This window comes from Ooceraea biroi, chromosome 10 (assembly GCF_003672135.1).
Source record: "Ooceraea biroi isolate clonal line C1 chromosome 10, Obir_v5.4, whole genome shotgun sequence".
Lineage (NCBI taxonomy): Eukaryota > Metazoa > Arthropoda > Insecta > Hymenoptera > Formicidae > Ooceraea > Ooceraea biroi.
This window is the reverse complement of record NC_039515.1, coordinates 1590153-1601303: the sequence shown is the minus strand read 5'-3', so window position 1 is coordinate 1601303 and position 11151 is coordinate 1590153. Positions and strand designations below refer to the sequence as shown.

General features: G+C 35.3%; 2 protein-coding genes across 3 annotated transcripts; one reads left to right on the top strand and one right to left on the bottom strand.

Annotated features, from left to right (window-relative positions):
- The first annotated feature begins 2502 nt into the window (after positions 1-2502).
- LOC105274722 (ribosome production factor 2 homolog) lies at positions 2503-8903 on the top strand. 2 transcript variants are annotated; one of them, XM_011331061.3, is made up of 6 exons: positions 2503-2639; positions 2813-2933; positions 7425-7557; positions 7663-8102; positions 8336-8480; positions 8619-8903. In XM_011331061.3, the coding sequence occupies exons 2-6, from the start codon at positions 2920-2922 to the stop codon at positions 8829-8831; spliced, it is 945 nt and encodes a 314-aa protein (XP_011329363.2). In that variant the 5' UTR covers positions 2503-2639; positions 2813-2919; the 3' UTR covers positions 8832-8903. The 2 variants fall into 2 exon arrangements, with proteins under 2 accessions (XP_011329363.2, XP_011329362.2); XM_011331060.3 differs by lacking the exons at positions 2503-2639; positions 2813-2933 and adding an exon at positions 7091-7354.
- LOC105274723 (probable cysteine--tRNA ligase, mitochondrial) lies at positions 8871-11100 on the bottom strand. The gene is made up of 8 exons (XM_011331062.3): positions 10862-11100; positions 10494-10789; positions 10210-10417; positions 9839-10104; positions 9610-9749; positions 9411-9533; positions 9070-9327; positions 8871-8964 (listed from the first exon to the last, which is right to left on the bottom strand). Exons 1-8 carry the CDS (start codon positions 11098-11100, stop codon positions 8929-8931), a joined length of 1566 nt encoding a protein of 521 aa, XP_011329364.1. The 3' UTR covers positions 8871-8928.
- Between the last annotated feature and the right edge of the window lie 51 nt (positions 11101-11151).

The following is an 11151-nucleotide window of genomic DNA, read 5'->3' as shown; positions in this document are numbered from 1 at the left end:
TCTCATTATATAGGACTCTACCTGTAATAGTCTTATCCTTTTCCATATAGTCAATGAGGATTATTCCTCGCGAATCCCAAAAGACAGTCACCATAACCTTCCCGGCCGAAGGAACGGTTTTCGCCTTCTTTGGTGCAGATTCCCCGCCGGCAACCCATTGTTTGGACTGTTTCTTGGTCTCAGACGTGTAGTGGTGTATCCATGTTTCGTCCACAGTGACGAAACGACGCCTAAAGTCCTGTGGATTCTGCTGAAACAGCTGCAAACCGTCCTTGGAACACCTCACACGATTTCGTTTTTGGTCAACTGTGAGCAATCGCGGCACCCATCTTGCGGATAGCTTTTTCATGTCCAAATGTTGATGCAAAATATTATGTACCCGTTCACTCGAGATGCCCACAGCACTAACAATCTCACGTATCTTCACTCTTCTATCATCCATCACCATATCATGGATTTTATCAATGATTTCTGGAGTAGTGGCCTCAACAGGGCGTCCAGAACGTTCAGCGTCACTTGTGCTCATAAGGCCAATCCGAAAATTTTGAAACCATTTATAAACTGTTCTAATCGAAGGTGCAGATTCACCATAATGTTTATCAAGCTTCTTTTTAGTCTCCTGAGGCGATTTGCCTTTTATAAAGTAATGTTTGATCAACACACGAAATTCTCTTTCATCCATTTTTTGGAACTCACTCGGCTTCCTCGATTCAAACGAACGCCAAATACGGAGAAATAAACCGATCTGGCTGAAACTTGGTGTGTGTTCTTCCAAGAAATGCTACCAACTGAAAATAACCTCAATACGCACCAGTATTGCCATTTGTCTGACTTTGCACGGACTTTTCAAACTACACTCGTAAAAAAACCGTTTTCTCTTTAAGCTGGAGTCGTCTGTATTACCGACGGAATAAGTAATTTTTTTCTAAAGAATTCTTTTTATTGTTTGCACAGAATGAAAAATCCTTTTCCACGATTAAAGTACACACAATAATGAACTGTGGACAACAAAACTTTCTGTTCGAAATGGAAAAAAGTTCGACAATTACAATTTTCTACTTCAATAATGTGCTTTATATAAAAATTTGGCGCTTTGTACGTACGAAATGGCTGTTGGCCACGCTAGGGACACAATAAACGAATACGATGATATGATGCTTTTTGAAGTGAATTTAGAAGCGTAGTAAAAAAGCTAAATTGTTAAGAAAATTTCATGCCAAAGTTCATACGTGAAATCGTGACCAAGAGTGACAAGATTAGTTCCTTGATATCGTGCAAAAGGATTTTTCATTCTGCGCTATCAATGAAAAGATTTATTTATTAAAAAAACTCATTCCGTCGGTAATACGAAGGAGTTCACTAGCCTCTAGGATCCCCTTAAGGTGCTTTTTCATGTTGACGCTCGAAGCTTATTTTTAGATTTGTATACACTTGACCGGAATTGAACGTAATTTTAAGGAACTGTTATATGCAATCGTTTGTATTTCGTTTGAAGAGTAATGAAGTGTGATTAAAAGGTTTGTGAGTCCCTCAGTTAATTGAGGGATTAACTGCAGTTAATTGTAATTAATGTATTTAGCCGGAACAGATTAGCCGGAATAACTTCAAACAATATTTTTGTACGGAATCGTTTGTATTTTGTTTGTAGCTCAGTAGGGAACTTTTTCGCGATGGTGCTGCCATTTGCACAATAAAATGCTTTTTATAAAAATTTCGCAATTTGTACGCACAAAATTGAGGCAGTCTACACTCGGAATAAAATAAAGGAACATAATGAAGCTTTTTAAAGTGACTTTAGAAGCGTAATAAAAAAGAAAGGTGTGTTCTCCTGTATTCTGTCTTATTTATAACCAATGTTTATGTGCTGCTCGAGTGAAAGCCCACCGAGTATATATGACCTTGTTTTGAAAAATATCTCACTTGCTTGTTGACTTCCATCGGTACTGCTGTTTGCTCGCAAGTCTCGTTTTGTTCGTCTTTTCATTTCAGTAAGTTTCTTTTATTAATTATGTTTTTATTATTGTGTCTTATATTGGATTTATGTTGATTGCCCAACGTTTATCATAGGTCTGTTCTTTTTAGCTGCACTGCTGAACTAGTGCAATACGTTAAAGTGAGACAAGTATATTTTTTCTCACTCTAACTTATTGCGCCAGTTCAGCAGTGCAGCTAAAAAGAACAGACCTTATGTTGGCCCGACGGTTCTTCCATAACCTCTCTCCCGTTTTTTGAACCGGCATGTCACAAATAATTTTGACATTTCTTGACGCGTTGTTATTATACTTGTAAATATATTTTAACCAACCAAAAGGGGAGCAGTATAACATAATTTTGATAATAGATTGATAACTAGAAACAGTTTTCTTCTGATAAGTTCCCTACTTCTTAAAGTCGGTAAGGAATATTTTTGGTAAAGTTCACGTATGACATGTTTTTGACGCGATAGACATAATTTTTATCGTATTTTGCACATATAAAGTTGAATCAATTCCAGCTTGCGCAGTACATTGAAATCAGACTTATGGATAAGCAGGATAATTTGGATGATAAACATAATAATAGAGATAATTTAGAGCAAATAATTGATAGACAGTTGACAAAATTACGTCAACTCGATGGAGCCACACGGTTGATAAAAAGTAAGTTATTATCGCTTGTTACTTATTTCACGACACGTCATGAGGCTTATATTTTAAATGTTGTGTCACAAAATTTATCTCAACATGTTATCCAACTATTTAAGAGAAAGGGAGGGAGAGAGAGAGAGAGAAAGAAATTATATGATTACAAATTTACATTTTATAACTTGTAGGTAAAGCCAGTGTGAAAGATGAACTTCAGAGAATGCACAACGAAGTATTAGAAGTCTCAGTTGGGTTCAGAACTTGAGACAGGTGTTTGAAAAGCTCAAGGAACAAAATGTTCGTTGCAGAGTAAGTTGACTAAATCATTTATTAACATTTACTTGCATTTATCTTACTGTCAGTAAAATATGTGAAAGTTTTATTCTCTATCATTCCTTTATCATGTTTATTAGGAATTATCATCACTGATTGAAGCTCTGAACAAACAAATCTTACATCAGACAGAGAACGTTCCTGAAGAAGTCATACAAAGCTTTCAGAATGCGAATAAGCAAATATATGCTCAAGCCATGGTCTCCCATAATATATTAGACTACACTGCAAATTCAAGCTACCAATTTGTGACCAGAACAGGACAGAAGACACCTGGCAGTGTCTACAGTAACACTGAGAAACGAGAAACGATAAAGGACTGCAAGAGGACGCTTTTCAATGAACCAAATAACCAAATATGCCACACGATACCACTCATCACTGTAGAGGAATTTAATAAGTTGCCTAAGTATATTATCGGCAGGCAAACCTTGGACACGATCAATAGCTTGATAAGCGCCATAAATCAAATGCTAATCGCGAAATACACGATCTTATCGTTAGGAAAGGCCGCTGCCCAAAAGAAAGGCGAAATTAATCTGTACTTGCAGTATAAAAAGCAAGAACTGTGTGTGCAGGAGAAAAATGGTAAATATTCCGGTTTTATCAATATGTTCAATTAGCTGGATAGATCCGAATACTGCAAGTTCCATCAATATAATTTTCTTTCAGAATACCTCTACTTTTTCACAGCCGAGGATTATTACGCGCAGACAAAAACGAAACTCGACAAAACCAAGTTAAACTTGATAACCGCGTTACGCCACTGCAAACGTTTACGTGAATACAAGATAAAAAATGTGTTGCCAGGTGTCTTCTGTCTCGTTCTGGTCACAAATTGGTAGCTTGAATTTGCAGTGTAGTCTAATATATTATGGGAGACCATGGCTTGAGCATATATTTGCTTATTCGCATTCTGAAAGCTTTGTATGACTTCTTCAGGAACGTTCTCTGTCTGATGTAAGATTCGTTTGTTCCGATATACGCACCGATATACGCAGAATTTCGTAAAATACTATTTTACAAAATTCTGCGTATATCGGTGCTTGAAACTGTACATATGTAAACAGAGACTTAATTCGATAAGTATTAATTATTAATTTTTCTTAATCTCGTTATTTAATTTCGCAGATATGTACATTAATTTCTTTCTAACATTGCATTGCCAACGATGTTACGAAGGAGAGAAATGCAAGTTTGTTATCACACATAGGATCATAGTAGAGAATTATAAATTTAATTCATTTATATTGTTTAAAAATTTACAAAAACAGATTTAGCTCCTGAATTGTAAGACAATATTAAAGTCGTTTACACTTGTGTTGTTGCGTTTACATGAAAACTAATTGTTTTATATTCTTGTTAATATTCTCTATACATCAATCAAACGTGTTGTTAACTTCTTAGGAACATGACTGCTCATTAGTATATTTTATTTTGTAAGTCATTACATATTGAAAAATAAATCTAATAAGAAAATTTGTGACAAAATATGTAACTTATTATTATAGTTTTTAATTATTATTTTATGCAATGTGGATGTATATACAGGGTGAGTCTTAATGATTGTCCCATTCTTTTACCACGAGAGATGGATTACCGACTGCGACTCTGCTTAACTGGCCGGCACATAGCATGGCAGCTGCGTGGATCGACCGTGATGTACAGGCAAGTTAAAACTATATTCAGATATCGCACGGAAAAAAATAATTTAGATTCGCATAGTATATTTTATGCTGTTTTAAGTAAATTTTGTCAGATATATGAATAGCAATACCATTTGTTAAGAATACTAATATTATTGAAAAATAATTTCGTTAAATTAGCAAATTGTTTACTATAAAACTATAAAATGAACTATAAAAATAAAATGATTTCTGTTCTACGTTCTGCTGTAATGTTGAATAATTGTAATAAGTTATAATATAATTATATTATAATAGAGAAATTTTGTCCTTATCAAATCATTAAATATGTAGCATTAGTAACAACAGCAGTTTCACTGCAACAGTAAAATTAGTTTTTTTCGTGCGTATTATTGAAACTATACATAAAATAAATAATATAAGATCTGGCATCACTGCATATATTAACATAAAATTTAACATAAAAATAAAAAATGTTTGCATGCCGTTATAAATTTACGGTGGACTTCCACACCACCCTTGAGGTTCCACTAATGGTGCGTTAGGTTTTTTTAAAATAGACCTTCGCCTGGAACCATATTGTACTACACACACACCACACACACGCACGCACGCACGCACGCACACACATTTTTCCTGACGAAAATAAAAATCGGAGAATAAGTCTAATGTAAAGAAAGAATGATAGAAGTATGTCACATGTTAAACATACATATAGTGGGTGGAAAAAGTATTCGTACACTAAGAAATTTTATAGAAAATAATGTATTTCTATGTAATAATAAGTAATAGAGAAATCATTATTTTATATTATAAAATCTCTTTCTTAATAATATTTCAGAAACACAATTTATAAATTATAATATTTTATACTTCAAAACAATAAGATAACAATATTTTCTCTAAAATTTCTTAGTGTACGAATACTTTTTCCACCTACTATATGTATGTTTAATATGTGACATACTTCTATCATTCTTTCTTTACATTAGACTTATTCTCCGATTTTTATTTTCGTCAGGAAAAATGTGTGTGCGTGCGTGCGTGCGTGCGTGTGTGTGTGTGTGTGTGTGTGTAGTACAATATGGTTCCAGGCGAAGGTCTATTTTAAAAAAACCTAACGCACCATTAGTGGAACCTCAAGGGTGGTGTGGAAGTCCACCGTAAATTTATAACGGCATGCAAACATTTTTTATTTTTATGTTAAATTTTATGTTAATATATGCAGTGATGCCAGATCTTATATTATTTATTTTATGTATAGTTTCAATAATACGCACGAAAAAAACTAATTTTACTGTTGCAGTGAAACTGCTGTTGTTACTAATGCTACATATTTAATGATTTGATAAGGACAAAATTTCTCTATTATAATATAATTATATTATAACTTATTACAATTATTCAACATTACAGCAGAACGTAGAACAGAAATCATTTTATTTTTATAGTTCATTTTATAGTTTTATAGTAAACAATTTGCTAATTTAACGAAATTATTTTTCAATAATATTAGTATTCTTAACAAATGGTATTGCTATTCATATATCTGACAAAATTTACTTAAAACAGCATAAAATATACTATGCGAATCTAAATTATTTTTTTCCGTGCGATATCTGAATATAGTTTTAACTTGCCTGTACATCACGGTCGATCCACGCAGCTGCCATGCTATGTGCCGGCCAGTTAAGCAGAGTTGCAGCCGGTAATCCATCTCTCGTGGTAAAAGAATGGGACAGTCATTAAGACTTACCCTGTATGTATACATTTTGAAAACTGAAAACTGTTCGACTGTTGCATCATTATCTGTAACCAAAACTCTCAATACCATAGAAGGGAAACTGTCAATAGAATTTCAGGGAACAGTGGCGCCTTTTTCTTTTAATAGGAACTAAAATCTATATTCCAGCCAGAGAGAAGCCTGAGAGCGGTCACGCTCGCGTTTTAACTGTAACGCCTCAAACGTGGACATATGCGTTCCACTTGACGCTCCCAACGCTCGCGGCGTCATTCTATCTTTATTCAATATTCAGTGAGCAATAAAGACAGAATCACTTCAATCACTTCAATGTCCACGTTTAAGGCGTTACAGTCAAAACGCGAGCGTGACCGCTCTCAGGCTTCTCTCTGCTACCGAGTATCGAGTAATAAACATTTAATTACAATTAACTGAGGGACTCAACCTTTTTAATCACACTTCATTACTCTACAAACAAAATACAAACGATTCTATACAAAAATATCGTTTGAAGTTATTCTGGCTAATCTGTTCCGGCTAAATAATACATTAATTACAATTAACTAACTGAGGGACTCACAAACCTTTTTAATCACACTTCATTATTCTTCAAACGAAATACAAACGATTGCATATAGCAGTTCCTTAAAATTACGTTCAATTCCGGTCAAGTGTATACGAATCATTTATAGCGTCAAAACAGGTCACGTGATCAAAACTGACGCTGGATAATGGTCAATTTTGATCACGTGATCTGTTTTGACGCTAAAAATGAGCGTCGAGCGTCAGCATGAAAAAGCACCTTTATTCCGTGTTCCTTATTCCTCTTTATTGCGTCTGAGCCTTTATGTTTATCTACACGGGTAAAAACTAAAATGGTGCAAACCACGTGCATCCTCAACATCAACTAAGTGACTGAATGAGAGTGATCGAGTTGTCAAAACCGTTATAATCTTTTTACTTGGTTTAATATTTTATCCTTACGTCATGTCACACGTAAATAGAGTCGCGTAAGTTGTCTATTTTATATACACTTAGAGTATCTGACATACATCATGTGAGCAATATATCCTCTTGTAGAAAACCAAAAACACACAAGGGCAGAAAAGCTATATTGAAAAAAGAAGCCAAGGTAGTGGAAGATGCTAAGGAAGCATTTTGTCTCAAAGGTAAACGCACGTCGCAGATCGTTAACGATCTCTTAAAGGATTTGGTACGTATACGTAGGACATTTTTGTCATTTTAATGATTCAAATAATTTTGGAACAAATTGAAATTGTACGTAAAAACTAGAAATAACGTCCCATTTGTTCCTCAGTATGAGCTGAAAAAGCCAAACGCACAATTGATGCAAAAGAAAAATGATATACTACCATTTGAAGATGCTACACCAATCGAAAAATTTGCATTCAAGTATAATGCGTCTCTCTTCCTAATGGGCTCGCACAACAAGAAACGTCCGCATAATCTAATAATGGGACGTATGTACAAACACATGTTATTAGATATGGCCGAGTTCGGTATAGACAGTTATAAAGGATTGAAAGACTTTAAGGTCGACAAAATCACATCGGGATTAAAACCACTACTGATCTTTAATGGGCAACTTTTTGAGAGTAATCATGAGTATGGTAGAATCAAAAACTTGCTTATCGACATGTTTCAAAGGGAAACGGTTGACAAGATCAGATTGCAGGGTCTTGAACATGTTTTGAGTTTTACGGCTGCTGAAGATAAGATATTGCTGCGCAGTTACAGGTGAGATAATATCACGACTAAACAGATTTGCTTATTTAGATTTCTTATTCTCCAACTGTTTGCTTGATATATTAGCACTCTGTCATGTGAACTATAGCAATTATATACCTTTAAATGTACTTTGCACACAAAGTTTTGTTTCTGTTTCTATATATAACACTATTTATAACAACGATTTTAAATTGTTTAGAAATAATTTTGTTTAAAGTTATCCTGTGCATATATATTTTCAGGGTGCTTTTAAAAAAATCCGCAACTAGGATACCTAGGATAGAACTCGAAGAAATAGGACCACGTGCTGATTTGCTATGCAGGCGCAATAAATTGGCTTCTGAAGACTTGTTCAAAGAGGCATGCAAGAAACCTAAAGCACTCAAGGTATTTTTAGAGACACACGAGAGATTACTATTATTATTCAATATTATTTTAAAATGATATTTTAATTAAGTGTAAATATATCAATAGAGATTAATTTTCAATACATGCAAAAACACAACGTTGTAACTTTGGTTATAGGAAAAGAAGAAGAAAAATATCTCAAAAGACACATTGGGAACGATGTATGGTCGTATACATATTGGAGCACAAAATATCAATAGCATTCAAACGAGGAAGATGAAAGGCTTAAAGAAGACATTGTCGGAGAAGAAGAGCAGTTTGAAGAGAAGAACTGACGACGATACTAGTAATAGTGCAAAGAGATTGAAAGGAGCTGTAGATACTAATTGATTGAAGGGAGAATGTTCACATAAGTAAATTATAAGAGTGTAATTTTAATAAAAGTTTATTTACAACATATAACATTAGCATTATTTTTATTTTTACGCTACTTCCAACTCCAACTGCTGACACTTTTGTGATCCTGTAATTAATAATCACATGTTACACTCTCGTAAAGTGACGCTGATCTCGTCGATGAACTTTTAAAATCAGATATGATTCGTTAAGCGACGCATGAAATTTTTACCTTTATTACAATTCCACAACTAGCCAAAGACTTTCGTACATTATCACACTCCGTCAATAATATTGCATCTTTTGGACTTAGTTCGAGCGCTCTAATTCTCACGGCATTTCTAAAGTTGAGGAAATTGTCAATGATATCCTCGACTTGTCGATGCTCCGTCGTTGTCGTGGATCGTGATATGCCAAATTTTGAGAGAATATTTGTTAGATAATTCGAAACCGCAGCAACAGCGCCGGTACCGTTACTGTGGGTTGTTGCCTATACAAAGGAAAAAAATTACTGAATAAACATTATAAACGAAAAAGCAATAAAATGGCAAGGGATGCAGTCCTTGTACATACACTGGTTTGATGAAGCATTTTGTTTCCTACCCCAACAAGATTTATAACGGCATGCATCGCTCTTGAGGTATCAAAGTCGTCTGCCAGTGCTGAAGAAACCGCATTTTGCGTATCACGTAATGTCTAAAAAAACATACAGAGTATTCCAACTGACGAGCTGATTAGTCAATTTAATTTTAAAGCTAATTTGGGAGCTTACTTTCAACAGAAGGCTTTCGTCGATTTGGCTAGTTTGGCCAAATCTGCCAGCCATATAATTGTCACAATCATTTATAAAATTTTCAAGTTTCTTCGTTATCGATACCGCATTTTGCATGACTTCGTCCGAGAACTCGATACCTGTAATGAGACTTGCTTTATGTCACGCGAATCCTAGCGGATCCTAGATGATTTGACACAAATATCCAAGCATTATACCAAAGACGTACCGTGTCGGTAATGAGAGAGCAAGCAAAGAATTCGAAGGTGATTCGCCGAATACTTTTTGAGATACTCCCGTATGCTTATGGTGTTTTTTAAGCTCTTTGACATCTTTACGTCTCCTCTTAGACTCAGATGGCCACAATGGAGCCAATAATTCACCCATTGGTTAACATTGTGATAACAGCAAGATTGCGCTTCCTCGTTCTCATGATGCGGAAAAGCCAAATCTATGCCACCACTGTGCATATCTAGAGAATTCCCAAAGACCGTGCTGATAAAAGTATATATGGACACATGGATCAGTGTTTTATCGCATGGAGCAAGATTGCGCATGTAGGACTTTGATCTAGAAAATCAAATTGACTCTGACAATTACCTTGCAATCGTACTGCATTCTATGTGCCATCCTGGTCTACCATGGCCCCATCGGGACTCCCAAAATGGTTCTCCAGTCTTTGCTGCTTTCCACAGAGCAAAGTCTAGTGGTGATCTTTTATCCATGCGATCATCGCTTGTGGCATCAAACTGAGGGACTGACAATTTGCCGTATTTATCGTACCCGTTTGTATCAAAGTAAACAGATCCTGAAAAATGTGATCTTAAACATAGACTTTACTAATTATTGAAAATTATTTTTGTTCTCAAAATATCTTTGCGTACCATCTTTTGCGACGTAACCGGAACCCATAGTGACGAGTCTTTCGATAAAGTCGATGATCTGTGGCATGTAATCGGTAATTCTACAACATAAATATGGTCTGCGCACATTTAATTTATCCATGTCCTCAAAAAATTCAGTCTCAAAATGCCTCGATAATGTTCGATAATCCTGACCGCTCTCCAATGAGCGCTTGATTATCTTGTCATCGATATCGGTTATACCCATGACCAACAATACATTTATATCGAAATAATCCGACAGAATTCGACGAATGATGTCCGATTTGACATAGGTACTGGAAAAGAGTAACAAACAAATTGATACATGTTGCTTGCGTTATAAGTTGCGTCGTACAAATCGACATTACGTTGCGTGTCCAATGTGCGCTGAATCGTAGACCGTAGGCCCGCACATGTACCACTTCAAAAGATTTTCCGTCTTCAAGATCAGTGGCACTTTGCATTTTGTTATCGGGTTATACACGGATACTTTGGTTTCATGTCCAACTGGTTTTATCCATCGCGGTCTGTCCTGGGATCTTGCCTCGGTATTCACGAAACGTTTACACGTTCGCATTAATACGCGCGTACGATACGTTCCGTTCATGTCTTTTTCGTTTTTATCGCAAACACGGTATCAAGTTTTGGCTATACGAAA